This window comes from Drosophila mojavensis, unplaced genomic scaffold, assembly GCF_018153725.1.
Source record: "Drosophila mojavensis isolate 15081-1352.22 unplaced genomic scaffold, ASM1815372v1 contig_16, whole genome shotgun sequence".
Lineage (NCBI taxonomy): Eukaryota > Metazoa > Arthropoda > Insecta > Diptera > Drosophilidae > Drosophila > Drosophila mojavensis.
In genome coordinates this window covers 9,992,946-10,012,399 of record NW_025318693.1, presented here as the reverse complement: position 1 = coordinate 10,012,399, position 19,454 = coordinate 9,992,946, and the positions used below count along the sequence as shown (strand labels likewise).

The 19,454-nt window shown below is 37.2% G+C and overlaps 1 protein-coding gene across 2 annotated transcripts; it reads left to right on the top strand.

Annotated features, from left to right (window-relative positions):
* The first annotated feature begins 11,852 nt into the window (after window positions 1-11,852).
* Window positions 11,853-17,456, top strand: LOC6572835 (calcyphosin-like protein). Of its 2 annotated transcripts, none has more exons than XM_015166619.3 (6): window positions 11,853-11,919; window positions 16,363-16,511; window positions 16,611-16,730; window positions 16,792-16,849; window positions 16,929-17,141; window positions 17,209-17,456. In XM_015166619.3, the coding sequence occupies exons 1-6, from the start codon at window positions 11,872-11,874 to the stop codon at window positions 17,308-17,310; spliced, it is 690 nt and encodes a 229-aa protein (XP_015022105.1). In that variant the 5' UTR covers window positions 11,853-11,871; the 3' UTR covers window positions 17,311-17,456. The 2 variants fall into 2 exon arrangements, with proteins under 2 accessions (XP_015022105.1, XP_001998941.1); XM_001998905.4 differs by lacking the exon at window positions 11,853-11,919 and adding an exon at window positions 14,155-14,326.
* The last annotated feature ends 1,998 nt before the right edge of the window (window positions 17,457-19,454 follow it).

Here is a 19,454-nt window from a genome sequence, read left to right as displayed (position 1 = left end):
AATTGGCATAGCGAGAGGTGCATAAGAATATGTGGAAATAGGGGTCAAGAGATGAGTATAAGAATATGCCAACTATTTTAATATTTATATAGTAATAATAATGCAGAGCTTTAAATATTATATAAATATTTATTATATATTTATATAATATAATTTTCTTAACTCTATTCTTCACTCCGATTCAGCACAGCTCACACATAGCCTTTCTCATATTATCTATTATTATTACTATATTTTTTTATATGTCCTTAAATTTTGAAATCTTCTATGATTAGGTACCTCCTCTAATATATTTGAACTAATGAAATGTGTAATAACATTTTAGCCAATAACAAAGTCAATTAAATGTGGTAAGCCTCCCATGCGCGCGGCTCCTGCCACGCTCTCGAATAGGGTATCAGAATGTGTGCTGCTGTTAAGCTGTCTTTTAAATCTGACAATCCCTTTGAGTTGTATTTTACTTTTTGTTCCACTTAGATGATTGACAGTTGGCAATCAAATCCACGCAGCATGCTGACAGCTTTGCCAGCTTTTTCATTCACTCGCCCGCTGTTCGCAGCGATCGTCTAAAAGTTAATTAAGTCGACGCGTGTGCGTCGGGCAAACACGCATTGAGCCTTTTGTGCTTAATCATGATCTAATACTCAAACATCGACGCACACACACATACAAATATGTACACACACACACACACACATAGGAAATCACATACAATATGTGCGCTAAGCCTTGTATTGCTGCCATTTTTGTATGGGCGTCAATTTTTTGGCTGCTCGCTATGGGCAGTGGGCGTGGCTGTGCTGCTGCAAATGCAAATCGCACAAAGGCTGCCAAAAGTCATTAACAATTTAATTCACAGAGCAGCTAGATAGGCTCTAATAGCTGGAATAGCCAGAGATAACAGTTAACTATAAATGCACACCTGAGACAAGCTCAGGTAGTTTACTGTGATTAGCCGAGGCTATCAATTTATATATACATATTCAGAAGTACTTATACACTGCACAGCAGGATAGCTAGCTTCTAATGGGGTATATCTATGTGCGATATGAATTGTTGCTTCTGGAATAATAATTTGTTTTCCATTTTCTATGCCCATTTATGGTGCATGAATGCTATGGATACAGAGATTTTAAATATGCATGCCTACCAAAGACATGGAAATATTTAATAAGCCTTAGTGAAATTTGTGAATCCAATATTTCATATCCTTTATCGATTCGCTTTTCATTTTCTTTCGGAGCCTATCAAAATAAATTCTATTCGATATGTCCTTTTTTATTATTTCTTAGTCAATCAATGTCATATAGAACTCTTATTGGGAATTATCTTTAAAATACATTTATAATTAATATTTTTTATTTAATTTAATTTTTTTATTTTTTTTATTTTTTTTTATTTATTTTTTTTTTTTTAATTTATTTTTTCTTTTGTATTCTTTCATAACCAAATTTCTGTAGGTTTTTAAGTTAGTTGTACTACTTGAGTATTAACTTCTGTCTATGTTTTTCCAAATATGTAAAAATTATCCTGTATATGATATGTGGTTGCTTCATATTCGACAGACCCACCTGGAAACCCTGGAAGGCTGCCCATGTTCGACGGACCCTATTATTATTATTTTTTTTTTTTTTTAATCTAATATAAAACCTTTTTTTATACCCTGAACCCATTGAAAATGGGAAATCAGGGTATAATGGTTTTGTTAAAAGTATGTAACAGACAGAAGGAGGCGTGGCCGACCCCACAAAGTATATATTCTTGATCAGGGCGACGAGCTAAGTCGATTTGGCCCTGTCCGTCTGTCTGTCCGTCCGTCCGTCCGTCCGTCCGTCCGTATGTATGAACGCGTCGATTTCAGAAGACTTGAAATTTTTTTCCTAGGTCCGTGTATATCACGCGCATATCAAGTTTTTCTTTTTATATCGATAACTACTCCCGATAATTTATTATCGATCAAAAACCTTATCGAAAGCTAGTTGTTTAATTATACCTCCTACACCTTTAGAGCTAGAGCTTCCAAATTTTATATGTAGACTTATATGCATTTTATATAATTTCGATTTTTGTTGTAATTTACCCCCCACCCCTATATCCACCCCCTCACCCTCACCTTTGTAAAAGGCGTATTTCAAGTACTAGAGACTTGTGCTTTGGAATGTACATACATTTGAATATTATGATTATGTTCTGAAAGTTTCATTAAGATTGTACGTCTAGAAATTAAAATATTCAACAAATAAATCCTTATAATGTTGCCCACATTGCAGCGCAGCACAAGCGCAGTCGCTGCTTACTGCGCAGTTAGCAGAGCGCGTTCTAATACGTGGATGTGTATGTACGTGTGCCGAAAAGAAGTGCAGAGTGATTAGAATATCAGATTAGAGGGTTCAGGGTATCTCCTAGTCGAGCAGTCTCGACTAGTTTTATTAGATGTTGTTTATTTTATTTGGTTCAAGTTCATTTGTTTTCATCAAATTTTCAATATAATATCTCTCAAATGTCCGTACGGCATACATAGTGAATATATACTGTATACCAAAAGAGCCCATGAAAAAAGAAGTTTAATTTTTTTAAACACAGATAGAAACTGTAATAATTTTGTTATCTGAAAATATTATCAGCTGCAGAATAAATAAAGAAAAATAAATGGAGATATTTTATCTCGCTTATCATCATTTTTTTCCCACTTTCTCTGCCTGCTTATATTGATTGAAACACGTAATACTTAAGCCTCATACTGTTGCCACTCACAGCCTGTGAATAAATTATAAAACATCATTTGAATGCTCTACCACTGTCAATACAGCGGTTGCAGCATGAAAAGGTCTTGCAGTGCCAGCCTTTTAAGCCCTTCGAATTAAAGCCGTTGCCTGTGGCAACTGCAGCAGCGTGGGCTTTGTAAATGAGCAAAAATCAGTGGTGAAATGAACGGCAAATGCATAAGGCAAATGTGCAGAATTTTTGAGTCCTTTCTGGTCAGCCAACTAATTGGGGATTTCCGCCCCCCCCGCCCCGAAAGCCCTTCACTGGCCATCACCAGCCGCTGGGCGCACTCACTGAAATGAAGGCATAGGCATGACCGCAAGCATTTGCACAGTTAAATGTGACCGGAGCCTATAGGTTTTTGGGGGCGTCTGTGCATATGTTGACTGATTTCCGAGTGGCAGATAAACGCAACTGGGGCTGCAGCTGCAGCTGTAACTGCAACAGCCGGCAACTAACTGCAACTGCAACCAGATGACAATAGAAATTGGCTTGGGACGTCGAGCGAGTGAGTGAGGCATTGGCAATCGTCAAAGTGCCTTTGTCGAGGGCCTCGTTCCGAGCCGGGCGCTTGACAATATGCTCAACATGATGCTACACTAAATGCAAACTACACACACACACACACACACACACATACATACATACACACAGGCACACACACATGTGGATCACTGTATGATGCACGCGGGAATTGTTGCTGTGCGAAAAGTTGCAAAAATAACGTTAACAACTTTTCTGTGGTGCGCCTTCCGTCAGCAGGATCCGGCGGACGGGGAACCGGAGTGTTGGCGCAGGGGCGGTGCGGTACGCTGCGGTGGCTGGTGTTGGCTGTGCTTATTTATGGCAATTAAAGGACTAATGATGTCCCAGCGCTGTTGTCCGGCACATGACGCCAGCGACTTTGCAGCGCACTAATATAACCATGCCAACCAATTTATGTGGTCGTCCAACTATTTGAGTGCCCTAACAATGGGTCGCTGCAGTCAGCTGTGAAGCAAGGCGCTATAATTTGATAACTGGGCTATATATCATAACTGGGCTATATATCATATATGTATTTCTGTTCTATTTAACATATGAATATTTTTCTGTAAACTAATATATGTGAATTTTTTATTTCTTTATTTTTCCTCTTTGTGTTCTTGTTATTGTTTTTTTTTCTTTTTTTTTTTTTAAATTAATTTTTTTATATTTTTTTTAAAGTGGGACCCTATATTAAATATGTAAATCATATATGTGTTTTTGTTCTATATAATATATATTTTTCTATATATTTATAAATGGCAATTTTTAATTTTTAATTATATATTTGAGTTTTATTTTAGTTTTAATATTAAATCAATATTGATATTTATAAACTGCTTAAAAAAATTTTTAATTGTAAACATTTGTAGGCATTCATTTTAGCTGTAAATTTCACTAATTCATACACTATCTGAAGACAATTCATCTGAGCTATACAGTATGCGACTGAAAATTAAAAAAAAGATATAGAAAATGTATACAGAATATAGGAAAGACATTCATTTGAATGTTAATGTAAATTATAGTTATATGATATTTATGTATATAGAAATTTAGATGCAAAGATAGATAGATAGAGTATATAGTAAGTTAAGATATATAAAGCAGATATATAAATAGATTAATCGTGTTTATGATATATAGACATATTTTCTAAAGCTATATAAAAAGATTGATAGATTATATAGTATTAGACCTATTTTGGTATATGCTAATCATATAGACACATTTAGAGAGACTTTGAAGTACTAAAAGATAAATAAGTATCTAAATAGAAACATACGCACATACATATTCATTTCTTTCTATTAAAAATCTTTAGAAATACAAAAGTATTAAATGCTGCATATGTATATAAAAGGAGAAATATGTATGTAGACATCAATTCTTCTTTCATTATATGCATGACTTCTCTGAAAATTTCTTTACAAATATCTTCCATACACAGCTCAGCAAAAAGAAAGCGTATCGGATTTGTCTCATATATCGCCTTGGTTACATTTCATGTTATTATAAGAATTCAGCAACTATTTGCGTTGCCCAGGCAAAAGTTGCTTAAAATTCAATTAATTTGTGTGTGTTGCAACGAAAAATGTTGCAACTTTAGTGCGTGCCGGCATTGGGGGGCCAGAGCCAGAGCCAGAGCCAGACCCAGAGCTGGGCTAGTGCTGGGTGCCTGTGAGGCGATAACGTCAACATGTGAGTGTCGTAAAGGGCGAGAGGGAGAGGGAGAGGGAGGGAGACACACTTCGATATCCAGCAGGAAGTTTGCCTAGCTACCTCAGCTGTGAGCTGCTTTTGAGCTAATTTTGACAGTTTTGTGGCAGCGACAGTTGCATTTCCAGATATCCAGGGCAACCAAAGAAAAGTTGAGGCACACACACACACACAGATACACAGAGAGCGAGAAGGAGAGAGTGTGGAATGTGCCAGGCCATTGTGTGGCCAGTAATTAGATTCACATTTCAGTCAGGCATAGCCAGCCAGTCGTTGCTCTGGAGAGTTGAAGTTTTAACTGCTGCTGCTGATGCTGCTGCTGCCTCTGTGCGAGCCAAATTAGTGGCCAAGATCAATTAAACAAGTCGAAATTAGATTTGGCCAAGGCAATGGCGCTCGATTGTGGCCAAAAGCCGATTAAATTAGCAATGTCCATAAAGCCAACTGGCCAACTGTTAAATCATGAGCCAGCCCCACTATGCAGCACCATCCATAACAACAATAACGATAACTATCACAATGTGCGAGCCGTTATGTGGCGGCGGTTGTGCGAAAGAGAGAGAGAGAGAGAGTGTGTGAGAGAGAGAGGGGGGAGAGGGAGTGGGGGGCAGCAAGATGGCTGCTGCAGCATCTCATGACTGCACGCTCGGCTGCTCATTTTAAATTGACTTCAAACGTTGCTGCGTGACGGTCTGCATGGACATGAACTCACACACACATACAACATATATCTATATATATATATATATATAAAGTCAGTCAGGCTGTCCGACAGTCGTTTCAGCCAGGATGCGACCACCAGTTGGGACACTGCAGGCACGCACGCATTTTGATGCCATGACGAACGTGGACATGTTGCTGCCAGCATCACCAGCAGCAACAGCAACAGCAGCAACAACAGCAGCATCGCCAGCAGCAACAGCAGCAGCAGCAGCAAAGGCACCGCCAACAATATGGTTAACACTTTGCTCTCCGTATGGACGTGTTGCCAGTGGCCTTAATTGTGCCACATCATTTATGAATAAGTATGCCTCTTTCACTCTCTCTCTCCCTCACTTGCCATCGTCCTCTCCCTCATACACTTTGTGGTTATTTTTAAAGGCTGTCTCTGCATGCAAATCAGCAGCGACTCATTGCTTTATGATTTGCTTCGAACTCAGTTCACTGAACAGCCGGCCAAGCAGTTGGCATAGCACGTAACTAATTAATAACTTACTTGTGGGCATTCCCTAAAGCGTAAACTCCCTTAAATACCTGAATACCAACCAAGAGAGCTTTACTAAAGGCGTATTTAAAAAAGACTTAAATATAAATATGTCTTGTGCAAGTTTAAACAGACTAATTCATTGGCGATTTGGTGGCGATTTCCGTTTGTGGAACGTATATTTTTAGGATTTACAATTTTTTCAATTTTTTTCAATTTTAATTTATTTTGCTCTTTGTTATAACTACATGTTTTTTGAATGGTATTTTACAATAATTTAAGAGTTTAGGCTAATACATAGACATTTTCTGCAAAGATATTTATTTACATACATGACATATGCGATAACATAATTATTTGAAAAAAAAAAAAAAAAAGAAAGAAAACCTTAGGGATTAAAAAAAAAAAAATTCTTTCATAGTCGAAAATCGCATGGAAATGTTTCACCGTTTCCATTTAGCTGCGATTAAGACTTTCGGAACGCAGTTTTAATTGCTTCCAGAATAAGCTTTTTCAATGAATGAACGAGCTTAAAAATATGAAAAGCGAACAGCTCTTCTTTTACAATTTGCTGGCGCTTTCCATTTGTGAAAAATTGTTTTTGGATTTTATGGATTTAACACAGATTTCATATTCGTTGAAACTTAATAATTGTAGAAGGCAGTTTCAGTCATAGCTTAAGTTTCATAATATATCGAATATTTAAAGTCGTCAAGTGAGACCTGGTATGTGTGCGGAATACAACAAATCTTAAATTTTTTGGAAATCTTAAAGCTAATTTTACATCAGATATAATTAAGCACATCTCATTAATATTTAGCCTAATTAAATTCTTGGCGAATGCGCAGAGTTTTTCATTACCGGAACACAGAGCTTAGCTGCAGCCTTTAGCACGAACATCAAATGAAAAAAGTTCGAAAGAGACTCAGTTAAAAGAAAAAAAAAACAAGATGTTGATGGCAGACGAGGCCACACTGCGATAGCAGCATGCAGTTAGTAGGCGTGGCTGGTGGGCGGTCAGGCCACTGGGCGGCTAGGCGGCTAGGCGTGGCAGCAAAGTGCTCAAGAAATGGCAAACTTTTTTTGATGCGCCCGAAAAACTCATTAAAACGGATTTGACACGTGAAGTGTGAAAAAGTTTTTATTTTTATATTATTTCCCTTTTACATTTTTATGGCAACGTGTGATGAAATCTCTCTCTCTCTCTCTCTCTGTGGATGTGTATGTGTGTGTGCTACAGTGGGTGTGCGTTTGATGTGTGTGCTGATTAGCTTTTCCAAAAAGCACAACTCACATCAAAATCAAAATCAAAATCAAGCTCAACGCTGAGAAACGAGGACGAAGACGTTGACTTCGAATTCGAATTCGAGTTCGACTTTTAGTTCGAGTTGAGCTCACGAGTGTCGCCTCGTTCGCATTTGTGGATTGAATTTCAATGGCGATTGATGAGGAATACCACACCTGTATGTGTATGTGTATGTGTGTGTGTATGTGTGTGTAGGTGTATCAACAGCTGGAAATGCGGCAAGGCCAACTGTTTTCGGCGGCCGACTAAACGAGCCAACGAGCGTGGCTGAGGTTTGGCTTTTTGGCTCGTTTTATGATAATGCTCAAACCTGGCGTTAATGAGCTCTTAAGCTTAAATAAGAAACGTGATTTAGTTACTAAGTAAACTACGCAATAGAGCAACTAAGCCAAAGATAGATGGAGACAGAGAGAGAGAGAGAGAGAGAGAGAGAGAGGGTGGGAGTGGGAGTGGGAGGGGGGGCGCACAGGTAAAAGTGGCAGCAGACAGGTAAGCGACTGTAAGTTTTTGGTAAAATCTGCGCTTAATTTGAAAAGTTCGACTACGCTCGAAGTGGCAAACCTTTTGCCAATGCCCAGCAGGTGTAATAATACACACACACACACACACACACACCCATGCATAGAAATAGTTATGCCTGTGTCTATGTATATGTTTACCAATACAACTGGCAACAACTTTTTGCATACAACTTTTGGCCACTTAATTGCCAAATCAGTCGAACGGCGAATTAATGAAAAAACTTTGTGATTTATTTGCCGCATTGCCTGGGCAGCTTCAGTTGGGTGTCGGCTGTTTGTTATTGTTGTTGTTGCTGCTATTGTTGTTGTGGTCAGTTGCTGCCCACACGTAACCAGCATTCAGTCAGATGTCAGTTTTAATAATTTTTTGCAGCCGCCCGGCAGTGTTATCAAAAGGCCAAACTAATCAGAATCACAATCAGCCAGCACAGACGGCAAGCTGTCAGAGAGATAGAGACGGCATAAGAGAGAGGGAGAGAGCTGCAGGGTGAGCGAAGTAAACCCTTTTCATGAATAGCTCGTCCCAGTGATAGACAGACACACACACAAACACACACACACACATAGAATTTATGCAAATCTGGCCAAAATTGAAATATGCAGATGTTTCGTTTGAAAATGTATTTTACATTTTACGAAATTTGCAACATAATAAATTCCATTTAAGGATGGAGCTTAGTGCGGTTGCTAGGGGGGAGGGGGGCGTGTCAGGTTGCGGGGCAACTTAAATTAAGTAATAACTTTTATGCGTCTTGACCTTAGGGTGACACACGCACACACACACACACACACGCACGCACGCACAAGACTTTGTATTAGCTCGTTGACAATTTCTTGGCTGACTTTTCTGCCTTTGTGGTTGAAAGGTTGTGTGTGCGAGTGTGTGTGTGTGTGTCTCTGTGTGTGTGGCGTATTTTCTTATTTAACTTGTATAAGAGCACTAAAGTTGCCGCAGCAGCAGCTTGGTTTGGGCCAAGCTGCTTGGCATTTTAGGGTTAATTTTCGCAGCTCATTCAGTGCGGCGAGTCGAAAGGTTAATGTGATTAATGTTTACTTAATGAAAATGAAGTTATCAAGTTGATTCTATCAACAGACAAAGGCATCCCCTGTCTCTCTCTCTCTCTCTTTCTCTCTTTGCTGCTGCTGCTAAATCATTTGTGCCAAAATAGCTTCAAATGCAAATAGCCAAGTGGTTTCGACTTGGTTTTGTGTGCTGGCTGTTGGGCATATTAGTTGACTGAGTTAGACAGGCATCGGCTAGACCAAATATTTGTTGTATTTTAAAGTCATAGTCGGAGAGCTGTGAGTGTGTGTGTGTGCGTGTAAGTGCTGTGGTTTCTGCAATCAGACGCCTGGGCCTGGCCAAAGGAATTTAATAAAAAGCAGTTCAATTAAACGCTCTTCAGTTGGCTTTACTTCTCGTCCTTTCGTTAATAAATGCGTTTAACGTTTTCAATCAGCCAACTGCCAAAAGGCTACACAGACAGTCAGACAGACACCAGCAGCAGCAGCAGCAGTATCAGGAGAAGATGCGGGGCTTGGGATTTGGATGCTCTGGTTGCGAGGCAGCTTGAAATTCAGTTAAGCATTTCACTTATTTGCATATAAATTGATTAAAAAGAAAATACATGCAAGGCATTCACACATACAAACAGGCACATCAACACACACACACACACACATACATACATGCAGAGTGGAGCCTTTGCATGTGTCAACGGCGCAGCAAAGGACGAGAAGGTCCTCTGCACGTTGCCCTGGCTGCCTGGCGCTGTCGCTGGTCCTTCTCTCTGCTCCCCTGCTGCCCCCTCTGCATCCGCTGCCCCCTTTGGAGTGTCTCTGGCTCTGCCTGCCTCCGATTTCGACAATTTCTGACACTTCAAATGCGTATGATTGTTTCCTTTTGATCAGCGAATTGTGAATTGATTCACTGATTGAGTTCAGGTTCAGTTGATGCGACGACAATGTCAACACGCCCAAAAGGACATGTCACATTTGCCTGCCGGACTAAAAGCTTTGCACACAGACTAAGGGCTTACGCATTCACATCGAGTTTACTCTGGATCCCAATTCGAATACCTTACACACGCACACACACACAGACACACACGCACACTAACACTCGACGCGCTGTACATGATCCGATTTCTGTCTTATGTGCTTAGTTAACCTCATGTGTATTCAAATCTGTCAAATTGGGATATTTATAAATAAAGGATAAGGGCGTACAAGTATCTTATGGATGTAGAAGTTAGCATTAGATCTTGTGAATATTGTTGGAATTGTTTAGAAATATTGTTTGATTTATATAATGGATAAAGCTCTCTATTTGTGATGTTTTTTCCTCTTTGTATGTTTTATATTTTTTATTCACTTAACAAAATTCTTGAAAGTGAGTTTTTTAGTTGTTATATTATTTTGTATATAATTTTTTTTATTTCATTTTTTTTTTATATTTAAATCCATAAATCATTTAAATATAGTATCTTAACAACCCGAATGAATGTATTTATATAAGCATTTCATATTATATATTACTCTTTTGAAATATGTATTAAGTTATATAAGAACTAAAGATTGCTTTCCATCAAAAACTCTGATGATATAAAACTTATTTAATGATTTTTTAATTCCATTCAATGATTTTGTGTATATTTAGGTAACCTCTGTTAAAAATAAAATGTAATCAAAGGATTTTTATGATTTATATGATTGTTGTCAAAATAATATAACGCAGAAAACTAAAATAAAAGGAAATATAATTATTTTTTGTATAATTAGAAATAGGAAATCGTTATAGAGTCGTAAATCCTTAACAATTAATAGGACGAAAATAGCCTAATTTCATTTTTATAGTACACCAATAAAGGGTATTATGAGGTAACATGAACATGAACTCATTGGAGCTGAGGTGGAATTAAAGGCTGTGGCATACCATATCTACAAAAATAAATATATATGAAAATATAAACACATTTCATGATAATCGAGAGTAAAAACTGCTTAGTCATGTTCTTAACTCGGCTCTCACCTTTCAACCCGTTGTCCTTGGAGCTAGTCAAAGCTCGTATAATACTAAAAATAATTCATGAAGGTCCTTTAATAAACTGCTCGAAATAATCGATAAGTTTTTACGTTCTCATAAAATCGATAAAAAATCATATCAAACGTTACCTATGAAAAAATGTCTGTTCGAGGCTTCTTGGATCTGAAATCATTAAAGCCCAATCGATAAATAAATATCCCAATAAAATAAATAAATATGCTTACAAATATCTAATGTCAATAGGAATGTAAAAAGCTATAATACGGCATTAGCAGACAACTGAACGAACTAATATTTTATAATATTGTTGTTAATATATTTTATAATAATTATGTTAAAAAAATGCAAAAAAAAAAAAAAAAAAAAATTGTTTAAACTAAAAACCAAAAAAAAAAAATAATAATAATATATATATATATTGGACTAGTTAGCGGGTTGAGACGACTTGGGCATACACTGAAAAAAATTATGTAATCAAAGTATCTATTATCTATACTTTGATTACATAAGTTTCTTCAGGGTATGCCCAAGTCGTCTCAACCCGCTAACTAGTCCAATTAGAGTAACTGTACAAACAGTTTGTTAAGATTTTCGTAGCTTATTGATTATTGTAATTAAATAGCTGTGGCAATTGGTGCGACAATATTTTTGTGGCGGTCATTGTCCGCGTTCGTTGTGTTGTGGCCAGTTGCCTGGTTGCTTCAACCACCTGGCCTAAATGTGAATCAAGGGCTACTGGCCAAGGTTCGGCGGGGTTCAGTTTGCTTTCGGTTTGCGGTCAGTCATGTTCTATAGGCCCGTGCGCAAGTCGAGCTGGCGGCGCAGACACAAGGTGAAACCAATTAGCGGGCTAAATAGTGAATCACCCATGGACTGTGCAAGAAAATATGCCACAAGAATGCCTTAAGGCGGGATAAAGTAGGCCACAAAAGTGCTGTTCAGTGTAGTTGTGCCACCTGCTTTCAGTTCGGTCCCTAAACATTAATTAGGGTAACAGCATGACATTGTTCGCCAATCACCTGCACCGCTGCACCACTGCACCGCCGCACCACTGTTCAGCTTAATGACCAGCTAACATGCCAACGTACTCTAATCCTCCTTTCAATTAACCAACTGCACGAAGCAACATACACATACACACACACACACATACACACCCATTCACACATAGATAGTGAAAGCAATTGCAATGACGTATAATTTGGCAAATTAGTTTGTCGTCCGCTATTTGATTATATGTCTCAAAACTAATAACTCGAATGCCAAATGCAGCATGTCCCATAACAATTCATAGATTGTTGATCAAATAAAGATTATTTCTGTTTTTCAAACTAATCACATTGCTATGCAATAAATCCAAGCACTTCCATTTCATCTACTATTAGTTCAATGAAGCAAAGAAAAGCGAAAAAACTAGTTAGTATATGCAGTATTATAATAATTAAGGGTCTGCAAGATTAATTGTAAATATTCAAATGCAATAATTAATAACTTTTTATTATTATTACTTTTATTATTAATAATATTATTTTCTTTATTTTAATAATTTTTTTTTTTGTGGTTTACTTTACTTGTTAATTTTGTTGACAATCACATAAAGTTATTAACTTATTTTGAAAAGTTCTTAGCTAAGGCTATTCAACTGAGAAATTATATCTTTTTAAAATTACAAAATTGCATTACAAAATTAATATTATTTGGAATTATAGCATATATTAAAATTATAAATCAATAATATAAATATAACTTAAATAAACTTTTTAAAATAAACACAAAAAAGTGTTACATATATTTAAGTAAAATATTAGCCCATATCAATTTCATAATCAAGTCAAATTTTAATGAAAATTTACTTAAATTATGACTAATGTAATTTATGCCATAGATATATATATTAATTGATTTATGAAGAGAAATTTATGCGAAAGTGCATGCAAAACGAATGAATGATTTATATATGAATATTTGCTGTAATGGCATCAACAAGAAATATTCAGTTGTTGAAACTATAAGAAAAGAGTATAAAAAATTAAATTTGTATTTAGAATTGCTTTACTTATTTATTTAGTAAACATTATTAAATACAGAAATAATAATAATATAAAAAACTTTTTTATATAAATATACATAGTTTTTTTTTTATACATAGTTAATGATAAATTTATGAAATCTTCGAGACTTAATTTACCTACTAGATATACTCAGCGCTACTTCAACATATTTTTTTGTTGTATTTTAAATTTATTTTTTCTTATAAAGAAATATATACTAAGATCGCAAAGGTTTTTTTTTTTTTTTTAATTGGAGTACCCCTAGTGCATGCTTAACTAATCATACCCTCTCTCAGTTCACACAAAGCTGTTGCCGCTTTTTAGACATTGCGTTTCGAGTGAAATTTTGATTGCATACTTTTAGGTGTTTTGCTTTGGGTTCTGGTTTTGATTGCAGTCTGTCTGTTTGTCTCTCTATCTGTCGCTTTTATCTGCAACAATTTATCGGACATGACATCGTGTGACTCTGTGTGTATGCGTGTGTGTGTGTGTGATTTCTGTGTCGCGTCACATGTTTGGCCCGGCCAAATAAAAGCCCGTTCCGAGCGCAATATTAACTATCTGATGGGTAGAAGGCCGCAGCTTTAATTGAAATAAAATGTTTTACAGTGCAGCGGGCCACAAAGAGCCAGAAACAGGTGGCCACAGCACGAGCGAGACAGGCAGATAGTTGGACAGAGCGAGCAATTGGCCAAATGTATGAATCAGTCAGACTGGCCCCACTGTCTATTGCGGCCCACTGTCTGTCTGTCTGTCTGTCTGTCTGTCTGTCTGCTCCATATGACTATAAATGTTTGTAAGTAAGTAACTAGTTTCGAGCTCCGCACAGTCCGCATTTCATTTGCCATTCATTCCACGCTCTCTCACTCGCTCTGTCGCTCTCTCGCTCTGCGGGCTTTGCGGCCGCTGTGGCTCTATCGCTCTGTCGCTCTCACTCTCGCGCTTATTCATTGCTGCCGTCGCCGCTTTACTTGTGCTTTTATTTTATTTCTCATTTTATTTTTTTTAGTGCCTCGCATTCAGTTTGCATTTCAAAGCCGCTAAAGTAACAAGTATCTTGGAGCTATCCATTCGGTTGGGCGCCAAAAGGAAAACTTGCTGCAAAAGGCACAAATTTTGTAAACACTCGCCTCAAATACTAAGTGCAGAGTCTCATAGAAAAAGTACTCGACTCTTGCTGCAATGGATGTAAGTTGTTTGCTTCCTCATTTTATTCCGCCCCATCCCCCGCCCTGCCTTTCTTTTCATTTTTGTTTGTGTGGCCTGGCCGCACCTGACCTTCACCTTGGGCTTCAATTAAACAAATTGCACTGCAAGCGCTTTCACACAAATGAAAACAATTTCGTTGATAGTCAAATCCCATGCACAACTCGAGAAGATCAGCTGAGCACTCCGACTACTCGATGATTCATCCTCAGCCAGCGTCCAAGTCTGTCGCACTCATCATATATCAGAGCGCAATTACCCGCAAGAGTTTATTTATACAATCGCTTAGTTTATGAGAAACGCTTCGCATTTCTCAGCTCTGAAAATAATGCGGCCTTTCATTTACGACTTACTGCGAAATATACCTATATATACATATATATGTATGTATATAGTAATTGTTGCTGCGGTTGTTAACTATCTAAATTGAGCCCCCTTTAATCTAGACTGCGAAAAAGTTTTTGAGTGCTCTAAGAAGAAAGATCTGAAAGATCTTATATAAGTATTTATCTATGACTTATATACGATATTTCATATATCTATCTACAAATATATAAATATCTATTGATAAATATAGCTGGATATAGCACTATAATATATATAGAATAAGTTGTGAAATCGGATACTTTGGTTGTTTTTTAGGTTTAATTAATGTAAACAGAGGAAATAAGTTTTTCTCACTTATTTCTTGGGAGGTGTACATATATGAAATTGTTGTTGATTCGATAGAATGAAGTTATCGCAAGAGTAAGAGCAGTGATTGACGATTTTGACGATATTGTGGACAAACGAGTTTCACTAGAAACTTCAGAATAAATTAAGTTCATCAATAAAAATTAATAAATAGAAATTAACTTATAATATTTTTGGACAGAATATCTGATCATTCAAGTCAGATTGCTGCCAATTTAGTTCCTCAAACAATCTACATAAGGCTGAAAACGTATATGCCGATTAGTAAATTGCAAGAAAAAAGAAAAATTTAATGACTTGATAGCAGCAACGGCACTTAGCAATAGAGCTAAAGACAATAAGCTGCATTAAATTAATAATTAAAAAAAATAATAAACTTCAGTTTTAATATTTTTTAAAGGCAATATTGTGGCCAATAAATATATAGCTCAGTAAAAAAACTTCAGTTTTAGTATAATTGAGATTATTCTCTCTTTAGTTTTAGAATCTCTTTCAAACAGCATCATTTCGAACATCAGCATTGTTAATGGATTTTTTTTGTAATCTAGATACAAATTTTAAACAATTATTATTATAGAGTTTTTAAATTTTTTTTTATTTTTTTATTTATTTATATTATTTTATTTTATTTTGTATTTATTATTATTATTTTTTCATATTTTAAAAGACATTATTATATACATGTTCATATTTCATATTAACTTTTACAATGAAATTTTTGAAATGAAGATAAAATTTGTAAATATTTTCCAACAATTAATATTAAAATCTATTTACATTTTTGGATTATAGTAAAAAATATTATAAATATATTTATATATATATATATATATATTTTTTTTTTAAATTGAATTATTTTTTTTTTAAATAATTTTATTAAGCACAGACTCCATTAAATATGAAAGTTCCTAGTATATTGCAAAAGTGAAAATATTAAAAAAATATATAGAGCAAGCGGAAGATAACCTGACATGCATCATAAGATGTATATTTGTACGCACGTTTTTAATCAACACCAATCGATTTAATCAAGGCAATGAGTCGATTTACTAAGTGGGTTGCTCTGCTGAGCACCCCGTATACATATACAGGGAAGTCCATATTCGACTTACCCTTCTGGCCGCACTGTAGTAGTAGTATTATATCATTACTTATCAACTCCACTATATACTCACTTTTCAATTAAAATAAATTACAATAAAATGTCAATGTCTGTCGTTGCCATGGAAATACCCATTTTAAAGTTTCCCATTAAAAGTTGGGTCAATCGATAGGGGCGCAGTTAGTTAATGCCTGAAATATTGATTGGTTTACTTCACGCACAGCCCTCAAATGGAGACCTGTACACGCTGGAAGCGAACCTGGCCAACAGGGCGCTGAGAGAGCTGACAGATGGCGCCGACAAGGATCCCATTACCAAGTTGCGTTTGCTCTGCCTGAGCCGCGGCGCAACAGGCATTTTGGGCATGGGCAGGTGAGTTTCATTTGATTTCATATTATGATTTTTTTTTTCCTTGACGGCAAGTTTGAGAAATTATTCAATTACTTGTTTAATGGGCAATTATTGAATTAGGGCTTTTCGCGCCATGGACGACGACGGCAGCAAGGCCCTGAACGAGGAGGAGTTCATCTCGGGCATTCGGGACATTGGCCTGGACGTGACAGACGACGAAATCAAGCAGATGTTTAACGCGTGAGTCTCCTGCCACCACCTCAATTTCAATGCCAAACTAATGTCTCCACTCTAAAATTAGCTTCGACGAGGATGGCAGCGGCTCCATAAATATGACGGAGTTTCTGCTCAAGCTGCGCGTAAGTAGCTTCACAGGAAACGAAATGAAATGAATTATTAAATGGAGTTTCTAAAAAATTCAAAATTTCTGCTCTGCAGCCGCCCATGTCGCAGTCGCGCATATCGATAATCGATCAGGCTTTCAATAAAATGGACAAGAACGGCGATGGCGTCATCACCCTGGCCGATCTGAAGAACGTCTACTCGGTGAAGGAGCATCCCAAGTACCAGAGCGGCGAGATGACCGAGGATGAGATCCTCACGGAGTTTCTGCACAACTTTGAGGGCGGACGCGGCAATCTCGATGGCAAGGTGGGCGGGAGTAACAGCTTAGATAACAGCTATAGCTAAGCTGCAGCTAATCTATATTCCATTGCAGATCACACGCGAGGAGTTCATCAATTACTATGCCACAATCAGCGCCTCGATTGACAACGATATGTACTTTGATCTGATGATGCGTCGCGCCTATGTCATGTGAAGCGCCCCTTGGGTGTTATTGTCTACATAACTCTCAATCTCGAGTGTCTAATTGACGAATCTAACTAGTCTTTAGTCCTGCTCATGTTTAATTTATACACACACATACACGCACACTAATAAAATCTTGGTATTTTTTCCCCACAACTGATAACCGACTCCAGCTGGCTGTCGTAGCAGTTGCAAGTCGAAAGTCTTTTGTTAGATATGCAAAGTAACAAGCGAAAAGTTTTGTCTAAACATTTGCTGCCTGCTCGTAGTCCTACATGCAGTTAAGTCGGCCCCTGGAACCCTGGATCTGCCGAGCCCGAGTCTAGCCCATAATCAAGCGGGTGCTGCCAAGACGACAATCATTGCAACAAACATGGTTAGTTGCTGAAGGAGACTCGTAGAATTGTTTGGGAATTGTCAGCATTGGCAATGGCAATGTGTGTGTGTGTGCGTGTGTGTGTTTGCTGGTGTGCCAGGCATTTATCACACAGTTGTCACAGCAGGCGCTGAGAACGGTTTGAGCAGTCGAGCGATGGCAGCCTAAATGTATGCCTTAAATTATGCAGACACCAGCTGAGATTGTCGGCTGCGAGTGTGTGTATGTGTGTGTGTGTGTGTGTGTGTGTGGCAACTTGTGCACTGATTGCAGCCAACTCATACGAAATTTTAATTGCCAATGTTGAAATTACGCAGCCAGTGAAGAAGGCCCAGCCGCCCTACCACCCTCCACTCTATCGTCTACCCCTGCCCCACACTAACAGAAAAAAAAGAAAGAAAACTCTCAACTGAGTTTTCGGCTAACAAAGTCGACTGCAATCGTCTTCACTGTAAATCAGAAAGTTACAAGTTTATAGTATGATTTCATTAAATTTTATTTACAGCCTGCAACATTTGCATTTGCAGTGCCACAACTTGGTCTGCCTCAACTGCTGCTGCTGCTGCTGCTGCTGCTGGCTCAATTCGTGTCTTCGTCTTTTCTCTTTATTATTTAACTTTAACTTTAGCTGCAAGTTAAAAATTTATCAACTTGTTTGCCATGTGAATTATGCTGCTTACGTTTCGCTGGCAAAACAGAGAAAAACTGTTGCAATTCCCATTTACATATATCAAAAAGTTGTTGTCAATTGCAGCTGATTGTTGCTGTTGTTGTTGCTACTGCTGCTGCTGCTGCTGCTGTTATTATTGTTGGCCACATAAAACCAATTTCAATTAATTGCCTGCCACATGAGACTCGTCGTCGAGCTGTTTTATGCTCTTAAAACTCTTGAAAATGCCTTTTATTGGCTTTCAGTTTTCACACTTGGCTGCCTGAAGTGTTTGCCAAAAATCTCTATGTGTGTGTGTGTGTGGCAACAACATTTCGGTTTGTCAGTCAAACACACACACACATCAATACACAGTGCAATATTTGTGTAAATTATGTATCGCATTTGCAGCTGGGGAAAAATTGCAAATCTCAAAGAGCTGCCAGTCAAACATTGTCAATGTTTAAGCTAAGCCTTTCAAATTGATTGCAATTTCATATTCACAAATAAAGCCAAATGCCAGAAAAAGAAACTAAGAATAGAGCAAGCAACGAAAAATTCTCTTTCTAAAGTCAAATAATTGCAGTTTGATTATGTCTAGAATTTTGTAAATTTCTTTATTCAAGGATAATCCTTGTTACGCCCAGCATTGTGTGAAATATATTTTCCACCTCACTGTGCTTGCTACAAATCGTTGGCCGGTAGCGGAATGAAATGAATTTCGAATTTATTTATTTATTTTGTTTTAGATTACTGTGCGTAAACGAAGCAAAGTTATTCCTTGTAAACGGTTGGGTCATGGGCCAAATTTGTAATATTTTTTAATCTTTTACAGTGAATTGGCTATTTTAATTGGCTGCATCTTAAGTAGGCCAATAGGAATTAGAGTCGGCTATCGATTTTTTATTGATATGCTATCGATCATTTACTGCCATTGATGCTCACCTATTCGTCAAGAGGTGATAGGTCACATAACAGTAAATAATTAAAATAAATATATTTATTTAATAAAACTCAAATTTAATTGGAGCTAAAATGCATTTCAAATATATAACTTATAAGTACAAGAGTGCATCTAGTTAACTAGAGATAGAGATAGATAGTCAACGATGCGATAGAGTCGATACAT